Genomic DNA, 15,477 nt, shown 5'->3' with positions numbered 1-15,477 from the left:
TTGATATCATTCATCTGGCAGAGGCAGGATGGGCTCTCTTTGAGCTGCTGTGAGGGACCAGTGCTATGCTGTTATCAGCAGGAAACAGCCCACTCCTGCCCCAGGGTGACTGCCACCTCAGCTGAGTGTGAAACTGCAGCTTCCAACACAGCTGCATTTGGTCCTGTCAAAGCATACAGACTCACACTGTGCATGTGGCCACAGCAGTGACAGGAAGGACAGCTGGATGAAGGGGTAAGATCCAGAACCCGTGGGGGAAAGACCTGCCATGTGTGGCTAACTGCTCAGTTGTCGCCTTGGGAAATGTTTTATTTAGAATCCATTGAGCCATCCTAAATGTGAGCTTGTTCCACGCACACCATTGGAGTGGCGAAATCTGCATTCCTTTCTGTAGGGTCTCAAATGGAAATGATGTGAAACCAATGTAGATAGAAAGCAGAAACTCTAGGAACATTCCGTCCTTTTCTCTTGAAACTTCAAGCAGTCTGCTGCCTCCTGTCTCCTCTGGCTCATTTACTTTCTGAGAGAACAGGGTGTCTCTTGAGTATGCCAGAGGGAGAGGGGAAGTCATGGTCACCTCACTGGGTGCTAATCTGTTCCTGCAGGGAGATCCCTGCACCCAGAGGGAAGCTTTTCTTTGGACTCAGTTGGGTAATTAATTGCTCAAGTGTAAAAGATGAGATTCTTTTCTTTTACCCTTCCTGTGCTTTTTTTCTCTTTTTTTCCTTTTTGTTTGTCTTTTTTGAACTCCATTCTTTAGTTCTTATTTCATTGGAGTTGTGGTCACTTTTGAGACTTAATTTAAGTCAACAAAGTCCCAGTCCTGTCTTCCCAGCCTGGGGCCATTGGCTTTAAATCTCAGGGTATTAAGGCAAATAATTCCTTTTGACTGTAGAGCTTGCACAATCTCTGGCTTGATCACTAGAAGGGATGTCAGGAATTCCCTCCGAGTCCAGGTTTCCAAAATAGAAATAACTTGGGGTTTGGTTATCTCTTTATTTGGAACTGGTGAGTCCAAGCACCTGGGGAAGTTATCAGTCTTCTACAGACCTATCCTTGGCAGTGATAAGATGTCATAAATCTGTAATGCCAGGGAAATCTACAGAGCTGTAACAGGCACTCCTGCAGAAGCCTCCTTGGGGCTCTGGCTGGCACTATGTTCATTGAAGCTCAAGTTCTGGAGGATTTAGTCACATTAAAGATTTGCCTGTGGAAAAGGCTGTCTGGGAATCTTAATGCTTCCAGGTTGTTCCATAGCCTGGGAGAAGGCTCAAGGTGGGCCTATGATTCTTCTCTTCCTCAGAAACTGAGTTTCTGGGACTTGAAACCGACTGAAGTCTGGGATAAAGTGATATGTTTTGAGTAGTAGGCAAAATTACACACTTTGGAGTCAAAAGGAGATGCCTTGTAGAAACATTCACTCTTTTCTATGGTGATTATAGTAGGTTTCAAGCAGTATGTACATATTCTTATGTACATATTCTTAGTGAAGAGCTGGCTCATAAAAAATTAGTAGACTCTGGGATGTGAAATTACAATGATGTTTATTTTCTTTATTTTTTGGTTGCATTTCCTATTTTTTCTATAGTTGATAGGTATTTCTTGTGCACAGCAAAACAACAAAAACTGCTAGGTGTGGTTAGCACACACCTGTAATCCCAGCTCCTCAGGAGGCTGAGGCCGGAGTATGGCAAGTTCAAGGACAGCTTGGGCAATTTAGCAAGACCCTGCCTCAAATAGAGATTTTTTAAAAATAGGGCTAGGGAGATAGCATGAGGCCCTGGGTTCATTCCTCGGTACTGCAGCAACAATAACAATAACAAAAAACAGATGAAAACAACAAACATTATTCTAGAAAAGAAGGAAAATTCTATAAACAAAACAAGTAGGAGTCGGGCATGGTGACACACGCCTATAATCCCAGCAGCTTGGGAGGTTGAACCAGGAGGATTGCAGAGTTCAAAGTCAGCCTCAGTAACTTATAGAGGAACTAAGCAACTCAGCAAGACCCTGTCTTTAAGTAAAATTTTAAAAAGGGTTAGAGGTGTTGCTCAGTGGTTAAGTGCCCCGGGGTTCACTCCTGGTACCAAACAAACAAAAACCCCAAAACAAATAAGTAGTAGGATGAGAAAAATAATTGTGACAAATGATCAAGTGCTAATTTGAAAAATGTCATACAAATCAATGAGCAACCCAATTGAAAATCAGTTAAAGGATTAGAACACATAGGCCCCAGGAAAGGAGGCACTGTTATTACCCCTTTTTCTATTACAGCTGCTCTATTAGTAGCAGCTGAGATTTCTGAAGCACTTATCATATGCCAGAGCCTTACTGTTTCACTATGTGTTCTCATTTGATCCTCAGAACAGCCCTATGAAATAGATACTTTTGACATTCCCATTTTGCAGATGTGAAAATAAAGTACATGAGGTTAAGTTACTTGCTTAAAATAACCTGACTGCCACCTACAATGGTTCATCATCCGTGGTTGTGTGATTCCAGACCAGTTGGCTTGTAACATTGCAGATGGCCATGAATTCAACCAAAAGCTGTTTAGATCATTTACAGTTAAAGAAATGCAGATCATATTGGCAGAGATTTAATGTTGGGGACAGTGTGGGGAGACAGGCATATTTGTGCTCTTAAGTGGGGATGTAAATAATTGCATTAATTTTTGGAGGAAGTTTGGAGACATTTGTTTAAATTACAGGGGCATTTTATCCCTTTGATCCCAGCAAGTGGTCTGTCAGGAATTCACCTGCAGAGGTGTTAGCAAGGATATATATATATATCGAAGTAGAGTTTTGCTAGCAAATTGGAAATGCCCATAAAAAGGTTAACAGTTGTGATTGCTCCAGATAGCAGCTACATGTAGTGGTCCGTACATTGGGCTGAGATGGAGAGCTCAGCAGAATGCAACATAAAGTATAAAGAACCTGGCTGGTGCATACTCAGCTCTGCCTGGGAGCGTATACAAAATTCTAACAGTGGGAGGTGGATTACTTTGTAAATTCTGTATGCTTCTATACTATACTTATATAAATTTTGATGTTTTTTTTTTTTTTTTTGCCATATGCATTGCTACTTGTATTTTTTGTGCTGGTGACCAAACTTAGTGTGTATGCTTGTTTCCACTGAGCTACAACCCCAGCCACAAATACTTTTTTTCTTTTTAGGCAGTGCTGTGGATTGAACTCAGGGCCTTATAGTTACCTAGCATAGCATGCATGAAGCTAGGCAATCCCCAGCACTGCAAAAACAAACAAAAAACTAGGTATGATTATACTATGATAAAAAAAAAAAAGGGCTTAAAGTGCAGCACAAGTCTATGCCATTCCCTAACCCAGAAAGTGACATCAGGGCTGGGGATGTGGCTCAAGCGGTAGAGCGCTCACCTGGCATGCGTGCGGCCCCGGGTTTGATCCTCAGCACCACATACAAACAAAGATGTTGTGTCCACCAAGAACTAAAAAAAATAAATATTAAAAAAAAAAAATTCTCTCTCTCTCTCTAAAAAAAAAAAAGAAAGTAACCATCAATATCCCACACTGATCACTTCTTTCCATCTGTCAAAAATAATATTTGAGAAGAATTATTATTAATAGCTTAAAAATATCCAATGATGACCAATGCAGAGCTGTTTTTGTGGAACAGTAAGAAATCAGCAGCCTGCAAGCTTCTACTGGATTGATGGTTGCTAACTTGGTATGTTCTTTGGGATGTACCCTAGGATATTTCTTGTCCACCTGCAAAACTGAGCTACATGTGACTGCATCTGTCAGTCTTGGTTTGGAAAGTCTCAATTTCTTAGATAAAAGGAAGCTGAAATGCAAAATGATATTATAGCGGAAATCTATAATTTAAGGACAAGGTATAAAGGATGTAAAAGGCTGATTCCATGCAGAGTTATCACCTTGTAATCATTATCTCCCTTCTTCTTGCCATGATTATGTGAGATTCAGTATCTCTGGAAGCTCCTTGTGGAGCTATGAACTTTAAGCTTTTAAACTTAATAATGTAGAAATCATTGAAACAAATAATAAACATAGCATTTTCTTTTTAGATTCCAATTTTAACCATAAATTATCACTTGCCTTATAATAATAGTCTTTTAATTTGTTGCAGGATATGAAATAAGGATATATTTTGTACAGAATGTTTATTGAAGTTAGTATAATATTTAAAATGAGTATGCTTTTTAAAGTAAAGCTTTGCCGGGTGTGTGGCTCATGCCTGCAGTCCCAGTGGTTTGAGAGGCTGAGGCAGGAGGATTGAAAGTTCAAAGTCAGCCTCAACAACTTAGTGAGGCCCTAAGCAACTCAGTGAGAGCCTGTCTTTAAATAAAATACAAAATAGGGCTGGGGACGTGGCCCAGTGGTTGAGAACCCCTGAGTTCCATCCCCAGTACAAAATCTCCCCCACAAAAAAGTAACAGTTTTTTGTGGAAATAAACATCCCGTATGGTTTACCCATTGGCAGGTTATAATTCAATGGTTATTAATGTTTGTAGAATCATCGCAGTTTTAGAACACTTTCCACATCCCCCCCAAAAAACCCATACCCATTAAATTTGCTTCTTTATAGAAGAAATCACAAAGAAAAAATAACAGTATAACAATGTACTATGTGTTTTAAACTTGCATAACCAAAACAAAAGAGCAAAAAGGGAGAAAGAGGTACAGTATATGTTATAGACAAAGGGCAAGTTTGATAAAAAGCTAGATTAATAAGATGGAATATTGGATTTTAGAAGACAAAGTACAAATAGACCCTCTCAAAAGGAAATGAAACTAGTAAAGTTATGGGAAAATTACACACTGATTAGTAATCAAGGCATGCTAATCAAATAAATGATCAGATACTATTCCTTTTTACCATTTTAATTGCTAAGAACTTTTTTTTTTTTTTTAATATTTACTTTTTAGTTGTAGCTGGACACAATACCTTCATTTTACCCGTTCGTTTTTATGTGGTGCTGAGGATAGAACCCAGGGTCTCGCACGTGCAAGGCAAGTGCTCCACTGCTGAGCCACAATCCTAGCCCAGAACTTTTTTTTTTTTTTAAAGTGAGCAGTGATGGAGGCAGTGCAGTAAAATTTTAGATTTTTCTGGCAGCTATATAAGTTCTTAAAGGAATTTATTGGGATTTATTAAGAGCTTTAAAAATGTTTATCCCTTTTAATAGTTCTGCTCAGGGCAATGTATTTGAAGAAAATAATCCTACACATTGAGAATATTCACAAAGATATGTAGTGTGGCATTTCTTATACTTACAAAGAACTGGGAAGCAACCTTGGAAGTGAGTAAAGGAAGACAGGAAGTCCCACCATATATGTATGTGAAGACTCAGCTGTGCTCATGACTGGGGAAAAAGAGGAAGGGAATTGAAGTAATGAGCGCACCAGTGAGCATAGGTCAGGGTGAGCCCTCCATGGGACACCCTGTGTGCCTTTCATGATGTGAGTGTCTCATTGGGCCTAATGTTTGTGTCGGGTGTTAAAGGAGAATAGCTTTTGTCACAACTCCAATGTCAGGCAACAGGTGTCATGCACCTGTGTCATGCTATGCTGAGGAGGGAGGATCACTTGAACCCAGGAATTTTAGGGCAGCCGGCAGTATAGCAAGATCATGTCTCAGAAAAGGGAAGAAAAGTTGGAGAATTTCCCCTTAAGATAGATTAAGGTCAGGCTTAGAAAAGTAGAAGAAACAGAATTTGTTAACCCTGTGGAGAGTTCCCCTAGCTACTTAGAATCTTTTTAACAAGTTTCAGAGATAAGTTAGAGTAGATGTCTTCAGGAGCCCAGAGAAAACCGTGATGACAGTTTGGGAGCAACAATAGGTCATCCTGGAAAGGTAAGCTGAGCAACTGGTGCACTTCCTGCTGGAGATGTGGCTTAGGATCGTCCTCTGAGTTTACGGCGAATACTTCAAGGCAAGTGAAATGCCCTTCAAACAGCTGTTCTTTGAGGCATGACATGAAGATAGCCTGAGTACTAAGAATGGGTGGAAGAGGAGGGAAACCCTAACTGTTCCCACTGGGTAAAAAAATACAAATAGGGCTGGGGCTGGGGTTCAGTGGTAGAGTGCTTGCCTAGCATGCATGAGGCATTGGGTTCGATCCTCAGCACCACATAAATGTAAAATAAAATATTGTGTCCACTTAAAACTTAATAATAAATATTTTTTTAAAAAATTACAGGTATTCAGCCCTAATAGTAGGACCCTGTATTATAAATAAGTTTGCAGCCTTTGTAAAGGGACGAATCAATACAGTCCAGTTAATGGTGTTACAGGCCCTATCAGCCCCTAGACAGAGATAATAAAACTGAATCCTATGAGCTCACTCAGAGTAACCCATGATTGACTTCCAAGGTACCCAAAAAGAAATGGGGGAATGAAAGACCTAAGCAACCTCATTCTACTTGGGACCTCATTTTGCTCTGAAACTTAACCTCTGACCTACTGCAGTCCTAAAGTCAGGAAAATACCACAGAAAAGCTCTGTGGAAACAGTTCTCAGAAAAGCCGCAGATGGTGATTGCCTAAGATAGGCCAAGATATCGAAATATCTGAAATTCCAGATGACCCCCACCTACGTGTGGTGACCAATATCTAAACTAGAAGCCCTGCAGCTTGGTATGTACCCCCCTTGCAACACCCTCATGATTTAAACCAATCATTTTTAAGTGTGTCAACCCTCTGAACTAACCAATAATCCTTTCCAGATTCTTTCCTGCCACTTGATACGCTAATCATGTTTTAGAGTTGTTATTTGATTTCCCGTGGTGTGTGATGATTTGTTAAGAGATGCTATGATGTATGTGAAGTCCCTGCCTTCCCCAAAGAGTGTATAAAACTGCTATAAACCCTGGGCTCGGGGCCTCTCAGCATCACCAGTTGCTGTGTGCGCTCAGAGAACCGAGCTAGTTTTCAATAAATGCCTCTTTGCTGCTTACATCGAAAGAAAAAAATTACAAGTATTCACTGATACTTGGCCAACCCTGCCAGGCCCTCACTGACCCTTTGCCCTTCCACAGGTGATCCTGCCCTCAGCATGAGCCACTGGATGTTCCATCAGCAGGCCCTGCAGGAGTACATTCTCATGTGCTGCCAGTGTCCTGCTGGGGGGCTTCTGGATAAACCTGGCAAGTGAGTGCCTTCTCTCTGGGAGGGAGGGAGGGAGGGAGGACAAGGTGGGAGGGGATTGTACACCTCAAGCCTTTGAGAGCCAGGGTGTCCCTCTCCATCTGACTGCTTATTGCTAGCATTGAGTGGTAAAAGCACCCCAGTTGGGAGCATAAGTGCTATTGATCCCGTTCTTCCCACTGCCCTCACATGTGTCTCCCTCCTCCCCCAGAGAGGTGAATGCTGGGTGAGTAGCTTTCCTTTCACTTTTTTTTTGGTTGAACCAAATTGGCTTAAATACAAAGGATACAGGTAGGGGTAGGGCATAGCTTAGTGGCAGAGCACTTGCCTAGTAAGCAGAAAGCCCTGCGTTCAATCCTCAGCACAGGGGTCGGGCGGTGGGGGGGGACCCAGAATTTTAAAACCCTTGAGCATTATAGAGACAATCTTACAGAGTAGATTAAATTCAAATCTAAGATGTTCCATTATATTCTAGCTAAATGTGGGTACACATGCATGTGCGTGCACACACAGACACACACACACATACCCTGCTACTATTGGCATCCCGGAAAAATCCAGGCCCAGAAATTTATCTGGAATAATGTAACTCATTTCTAGACATTTTTTCTAGAGAAATATATTAACTTACCTCTAGCACTACTCCTGGAGAACCCTTTCTAGAGGCAATTAGAAAGGACAACCCTAAAGTTACAGCCCCCTTGGCTTGGTGTACAGCTCAGTGATTGAACACTTGCCTAGCCTGCCTGAGGCCCTAGGTTCAATCCCTAGCATCACCAAAAAAAAAAAAAAGAAAAGAAAAAAAAAAAAGAAAGAAAGAAAGAAAGCAAAGCAACAAAATAATATAAAATTACAGTCTTATGGTTGGTAGGGCTGGAATGAGGCTTTTAAATTTACCACCGAGGAAAAGCCACACTTCTTCAGCCATGTGCACGACATGTGGGATTTGTGATGGAGTCCTGGGCCTCTGGACTCACGTTGTTACCTTCCACAGAGGAGTGACCACTAGTGCTGCCTGTCCTTGCAGGTCCCGTGACTTCTACCATACCTGCTACTGCTTGAGTGGCTTATCCATTGCCCAGCACTTTGGTAGCGGAGCCATGTTGCACGATGTGGTCCTGGGTGTGCCTGAAAATGTGCTGGTAAGTCAGGATGGGATGCTTAACACTCTTCTCCACAGAGTCCCCAGGACAGGGGACTTCAGAGCAACTCCTCATGTCCTGCAGAATTGGGTCTGTTCCCCGTGAGGACAGGCTTGGGAGCTTGCAGTCCCCTCCTCCCTCCTTACATTGTAGTCCACCAGTGAGGTTGTGACCTTGGAGGAATTGCACCTCTAGGTACACCCTGGTTCCAGTGGTAGTCTGATCTGTGACAGCTTTTGTGCCTTTATTCCAGAGTTGAGGATCCAGATCACCATCTACCATCAGTGCCCTCTCTAGGAAGGCACAGTTACTTGGTACCAATGCAGCCTGTGAATCTAAACTGACCTGTAGTATCAGCAGGGCATGGCCCCCAGTGTGTGGCTGCCTCTCTCAGAGGTCTCAGCTTAGATGCCAACTCTGATTCAAAGAACGACATTGCCCAAGATGTGCTGCTGTAGCGCCCCCTTCGTTCCCTTGTGGCACTGACCACAGTTTGCCGTGTTATTTGTTCAATTCAAAAGTTTGTCTGCTTCCCTCAAAACAAATCAGCCCTGCTGGTCTAGGTGTACACCTGGAATCCCAGCAACTCAGGAGGCTGAGGCAGGAGGATTGTGAGTTCAACGCCAGCCTCAGCAATTTAGTGCACACCTGTAATCCCAGCAGAGTGGGAGACTGAGACAGGAGAATCACAAGTTCAAGGACAGCCTCTGAAATTTAGCAAGGTCCTAGTCATATAAAAAAAAAAAAATTTAAAAAAATTGATCAGTTTATCTGAATTTTTATGTTTTGGTATGAAATTGCTCATAGTATTATATTTAAAAGTTTTAGGGCTGGGGTTGTAGCTCAGTAGTCAGATACTTGCCTAGCATGTGTGAGGTACTGGGTTCAATCCTCAGCACAACATAAAAATAAATAAATAAAGGTATTGGGTCCATTTTCAACTTAAAAAGTTTTAAATTTTTGCTGCCCTTATGTCCCCTTCTTCATTCTTCCAGTGTGGGACATTCCTGAATATTGGCCCAGAATTCTGTCTCAAAATTGAAGTTCCTTTGGATTTCTGTTGATAGAGTGGAACAATGTAAATCAATTTAAATATGATCTGACCCCCTTACTACATAATACATTTGTGGTCCTTTTCCTTGATTATAAATGTAAATGTAATCAAGTGATTATAAATGTTCATTGTTTTAATTATTGGAATAAATATATAAGTATAAATAAAACAATTAAAAACAATCAGCTAGTGGTGGCACATGCCTATAATCCCAGCGACTCGGGAGGCTGAAGTAGGAAGATGGCGAGTTTGAGGCCAGCCTGGGCAGTTTAGTCCCTGTCTCAAAACAAAAAGGCTGGGGATGTAGCTTAGTGGTTGAGTGCTTGCCTAGCATGTGAAAGACCTTGGATTCAATCCCCAGTACTGCAAAAACCGTTTTGGTGTATTTTCAGTTTTTGTCTATTCATATGTATCTGTAAACAAATTTTAAAAAGGAAGTTTTAGATAGTGTGTACCTATTGGTTTTCTCACTTAAACATCTTTAAAATTAAGCACCCCTAATCATCTGAACATTCAAAATGTAAAATGTGGGGATGGAGCTGTGGCTCAGTGGTAGAGCGCTTGCCTAGCATGTGCCCTGGGTTCGATCCTCAGCACCACATAAAAATAAATAAATAAAGGTATTGTGTTCATCGGCAACTAAAAATGCAAACTGCCCCAAAATCTGAAACTTTTTGAGTGTCATGTCAGCATGGGGCTGAAGATGTAGCTCAGTGGTAGATCCTGTGCTTAGCATGTGCAAGGCCTTGGGTCCTGTTTCCACCCCAACCCCACAACAACAACAGAAAAACTTGTATTTTGGGCTCTTTGGTTAGCAATGCTGAACTGCTAAAGTCTATGTGATTATTCCAAAATCTAAAAACTCTAAAATATGAAACACTCTGGCACCATACATTCATATAAGAGATGTTCAACCAGTGTAAGTATTTGTCTATATCATTAAATATCTGAAAGGATGTATTTCAATGGCTGTATATGCTGGGCACAGTGGCACACATCTATAATCCCAGCTTCTCAGGAGGCCAAGGCAGGAGGATCATAAGTTTGAAATCAGCCTCAGCAACCTAGTTAGACCCTGTCTCAAAAAATTAAAAGGCCTGGGAATGTAGCTTAGTGGTAGAGTGCTTACCTAGCATGAAGGCCCTGGTTCAAACCCAGTGCTGCAAAAAAAAAAAAAAAAAAAAAAAAGGCTGCTTAATATTTTCCTATGTCTTCATGTTCTATAACGAGTTTTTATTAGTAAACACCCTGTTTTTGAACCTTTGGGCCTAGAGAGAGATCTTTCTGTGGTCTCTGATGATTCCTTAAATTCTCAGTAGTCCATTTCAGGGGGCAAAGGATGGGTATGTTTCCAAGGACCGCCAGAGTGATGAGTTGGCATCTGTTCTCTTTGCAGCAGCCCACTCACCCCGTCTACAACATTGGACCAGACAAGGTGATCCAGGCCACCACGTACTTTCTGCAGAAGCCAGTTCCAGGCTTTGAGGAACCTGAGGGTGAGGCAACAGCAGAGCCTGCAACTGATTAGAGGATCTGGATCCCGGACGCTCTGTGCTCATCCACCTCCTGGTCAGGCGAGGTTGATACATTCGATACATGGCCGATTCCCTGCTACACAGCAGTGAGCACCATGGAGCTGTGGTTCTCTTTGTCTTTTCTTGTCAAAACAAAACCAACCGCTCCTGGTTTGAAGTACACAATGGCTAGGTTTGGAGGTACCTAGTGGCATGGTTTTTAAAATTCTCTTCACACCTGTCAAACCAAAAATTTGGCAGCCGTTGCAGTGAGGTTGGGGAACAGTGTGTGCTGGGAAGAAGCAGCCCCTCCCTACCAGCCCGCCAGCCCGGAGGGCCACATCAAAATGAATGGTGTCTATGGGTGTCCCCACATCCACAGCCATTACTGCGCCTCCCACCTGTACTCCACCATCAAATCACCAGATGGGGCACCCTTCCATGATGGACTCAGTCTGTTCCATACCAAGGTGGGGCTTTGGGTCCCACCAAAATGAGTTCATTGGAAAAGACAATGGCAAGGCTGCACTAGGAGGTGCTTCTGCCTCTCATCTCCCACCCTGGTTATTTGCAAGGGACAGGAGCCAGGAGCAGGGGGAGAAGGGTCTCCTTGAATTGAGAGTCCGTCCCCCTCAACCCTGGCCAACTGAGCTGCCATACATCTCTCCGAGGCTGCGCTTGGTGCACAGGCAAGACTTGCTTCGGCCCCAGGTGTGGTGACTTAGACCCGGAAAACCAATTATGAGTAGAAAATGAACCTCTAGTTCAGCTCTGCCTCAGAGGAAGCAGGCCCTAGTACTCAGCCCCTGCCCCTTCCCCATCATGTACAGTGAAAACCCCCTACGGTCCCCAGGGCAGTGCCCACAGCTCGGGGCCTCTCTATATGTTTCCATCTTTCTCCCACCAGACTCCCAGCCCACCCTCTTCCAAGACAGTGTTGTCTATTCTCACCCAGAGTATTAACACTACTAAGTCTTTCACCTTAATTTATGACTCAGGATTCATTCCCGTCCTGCCCACTAGAGGCTCACAGAGATAAAACCAAGTGCTAGACAGCTGGCCGCTGCTAGGCAGGAGCCGTATGAATGGCAAGTGGCAGGGTAGGGCTCTCTGGGTGTTGGCCCACAGTGCTCTGCTGCCTTCTGCATCAAGCCCTTTGCGGTCAGTGGGGCGCTAAGTCTGGTCATCCGTCCACTGCTATGGTCACAGCAAGCTCCGCACCACTGTCCCAGCCTCAGCCTTCACTGGGCATTGTGGGCGGCAGGCAGACAGGAGCGTGGAAATGCAACATGAGGCTCTTCTCAAAAACTGCCATTTGCTGCCTCTAATTCCCTTCCCTATTGCTTTGGTGTATCGGGCTACATATTATCCTCTTGAAATAATAAAAATAACATTTTCTATGATGTCTCTTACTTGTGATCTGTGCCAAGAAAATTTCTTCAGAATGTCCGATAGGAAGTAATGAAGGTTGCTCATGCAAGTAAGTGCCACATTCTTCCTGAGCAAGATCCCAGACCATTTGTGTCGGCAGTTAAAAATGAGTAGGAACTGAGTTCTGCTCTCACATGCCACCTCCTCTGGTGGAGGAAGCAGGGGCTCCAACAAGGAGTACGACTGCTTTATAAGCTCTCTGGGCAGTTCGGTTTACTTTGGTCCCATCATTCCACACATTTTGACATCTGCCTGTGTCTGTCCTAATCTGACTATGAGCAGGGACTGTGCTACGGAGCCCCAGAGGGGGCATTCTGCATTGGTAGAAAGGACAGTTTAGGAAAGTTGCTACCATCATTTTTAACTCAGGGGAGTTATGCTGGCTTTCCCTAGGTGGGTGAATGTCCTGGCCAGAGAAAGGGGTTGGCACAAGAACAGGCTGGAATCCTGTGGTCACCTGCCTTTCCCTCATCTGGAGAAAATTCTCTCCCAAGCAAGTTTAAGAAAGCAGATACTCTGTGGCCTGCCCCTTGCATAACCCAGGTCTGCATTCTGGGGTGTAATTCCTGCTCCTGGTGTTACTTTAGCCCTGCTAACAAAGGTTTGGCCTCCAAAACAACATATTAAAATGCATCCTTAGGCATTACTATAACAAGCATGTCACTCTGTACCTCAGAACCCTCAGGGTATTGTGAGATTAACTATAGTAATGATTGGTTTTGTTAAGAAACAGAAGAGGCTGCTTCAGTCTGAGCAGGCTTTATACCAAGGAGCTGGCCCAGAGAGTAGGTAAAGTCCAGCCAGGGAGAGAAGAGAGGGCCAAGTACTCTTGGAGTCTTCACTGACATTTCCTTGAGAGTCCCTTTTCTGAAGGGCTTCTTGACTCGGCCTTCTGGGCAGGTCCTAGAGATAAATCCTCAGGAGTATCCTGTGGATCTCTAGTAGAGGACACTAACAGCATTCAAGGTGGGCTACCCCTCATGCATATTTTCTCCATCAATAAATACAAAAATATCACAGGTCTCTGTATCCAAAGGCCCCAACTTCCCCCTCATTCCCACCTAGAGTGCCCTAGGAGCTGAGAATCCTGTTAGATAGACCCTCTTGGAAACAGAAAGCCAGCATTAACTCCCCTGGGTTAAAATGATGGTAGCAACTTTCCTAAACTGTTCTTTCTTCACAACATTTCTGAGTTGCAACCACTGGTTAGATTCTAGCCAACAGCTCCGTGAAGGGGGACAACACAAAATCAACCTGAAAGACAGATTGCAGCTCTCCCTTGTTCTATCCTTCATTCCCTGCTCTTCTTTTCACAAGGAGACTTAGCTGACCTGCCTTCACCCATGGGATCTCAGGGCCTTCCCACCTTTCTCCATCACCAGGGTGAGTCTCGTCTACTGAAAGTTGGATTTTTTATCCCATGACTTTTCTAGTTCATCCCAGATCCCAGGAATCCCAGGAAAACTGCACAGATTTGGGCCCAGTTTCGAGTCACTGGTCAGGGGTCTCCTTTCTTTTTAATATCTTCGGGCTAATGTGAGCCCCAGCACCAACCTGGTGGCCATGCAAGGCTCCCAAAGCTGCTTCCAGAAAGGACTACAGATGCCTTGAGCCAGAAAAGTGCCAACCTCAATCATGGAATTAACCAAGAAGCAAGTTTCTTTGGGGTAGCTTTCACTTCAAAATCCCACCTTCCTTCCTAGTAGTCCTTAGTCGGCTGCTCTTAGGTTTCTTAAGATGGAGCCTATTCTTGTCTTTGAGTCCTTAGAAGCACAGAATAACCAGGTTGTTTTCTGAACTCTTCTACCACCAGGGGTGCCATAAAGCCTATGGCAAGTTACCAAATTGCCATGCCATGAGGGAGTTAGTGACCAGAAACTGTAGGTGAAGGTGCCACACTGGTCCAGGAACCCAGAGGATTAGAGAAAATGACTCTTGGAACTGAGCTTTATTTAACCAGAGCTCCTTGGGGTTAAGGCCAATAAGACTGGAGGAGGTCACTAGAGTTGCCATCGACAAAAGCAAACATACCATCTGCTGGGAGAGACCATCTTTTTCCCAGTGATAGATCCTATGAGGGTGTTGTGGTCTGGATGTGAGGTGTCTCCCAAAAGCTCATGTATGCGACAGTGCAGGAGGGGTTAGAGGAGAAACGACCCGGCCACCAAAACCTTAATCCAATCAGTGAATCGTTCCTATGATGGGATTAACTGAGTGCTGGCTGGAGATGGGTAGGGTGTGGCTGGAGGTGGGTCATTGGCAGCGAGCCTTTGGGGTATATATTTTGTATCTAGCAAGTGGTGTCTGTTTCCTGGTCACTACCTAAGCTGCTTCCCTCCACACACTCTTCATCAAGCCCAGCTGTCTATGGACTGAGACCCCTGAAACTGTGAGTCCTCAAATAAACTTTCCTCCTCTATAATTGTTCTGGTCTTTTAGTCACAACAGAGAAAAAAGCTGACCAAAACATAAATATTTATCATGTAGACTCTTAATTAGGACACACTGAGAACCCAAGGATCATCCTTTCCATAGCAGTTTTGTGGACAATTTTGCAGTAATCCTATGAAGCCCCTTCTTAGGAAGACATACAAAAGCAGAGGCCATAACACACAGTTAATGAACAGTGCCACAACAGGCCTTCCAGGAAGGGCTAGCCTTAGATCTTGCTGGGCTTTTCCATGGTGATTTAACTTAGCAAAAACCATGAAGTTTTGAAAATCTTCAGAGGGTGATTACATGCTTCTTAGGCTATTTCACTGATATTAACCATATGTAATACAATTATGGCATTAGCTTGATAGCCAGGAATGAAAAATGGACGTGGCTGGGGTGAAAGTGTGATAGAGCCCTGTCTAGCGTGCATAAGGTCCTGGGTTCAATCTGCATCACTGCAATGAATGAGGTCATGGCTAGAGCTGGAATCCATTGGTCTTGGATGTCAGACATAGATAATGATGTGATATTCCATTATGAAAACTGAAGGACTTGTTTTTTACTCCTACCATGTTTATGTTGGCCCCGCCTTCTTAGGTTGTGGGAGAGGTAGTAGGAGCTCACTAGAAACTTCAGCATCCAGTAAAGAGTAAGGGGTAGGGGCTGGGGATGTGGCTCAAGTAGTAGCGCGCTTGCCTAGCATGCGTGAGGCACTGGGTTCATTCTCAGCACCACATAAAAATAAAATAAAGATA

General features: G+C 43.6%; 1 protein-coding gene across 1 annotated transcript in view; it reads left to right on the top strand.

Annotated features, from left to right (window-relative positions):
• Fntb (farnesyltransferase, CAAX box, subunit beta) overlaps positions 1–12,255 on the top strand; it is a 70,618-nt gene extending 58,363 nt beyond the window's left edge. The window contains exons 10-12 of the mRNA XM_076850348.2: positions 7,037–7,148; positions 8,173–8,287; positions 10,738–12,255. Of these exons, the coding sequence (XP_076706463.1) occupies positions 7,037–7,148; positions 8,173–8,287; positions 10,738–10,869 (359 nt within the window). The 3' untranslated portion in view covers positions 10,870–12,255. The remainder of the gene's footprint in view (positions 1–7,036; positions 7,149–8,172; positions 8,288–10,737) is intronic.
• The last annotated feature ends 3,222 nt before the right edge of the window (positions 12,256–15,477 follow it).

Source organism: Callospermophilus lateralis, chromosome 3, assembly GCF_048772815.1.
Source record: "Callospermophilus lateralis isolate mCalLat2 chromosome 3, mCalLat2.hap1, whole genome shotgun sequence".
Taxonomy (NCBI): domain Eukaryota; kingdom Metazoa; phylum Chordata; class Mammalia; order Rodentia; family Sciuridae; genus Callospermophilus; species Callospermophilus lateralis.
This window is presented reverse-complemented; position numbering and strand designations above follow the sequence as displayed.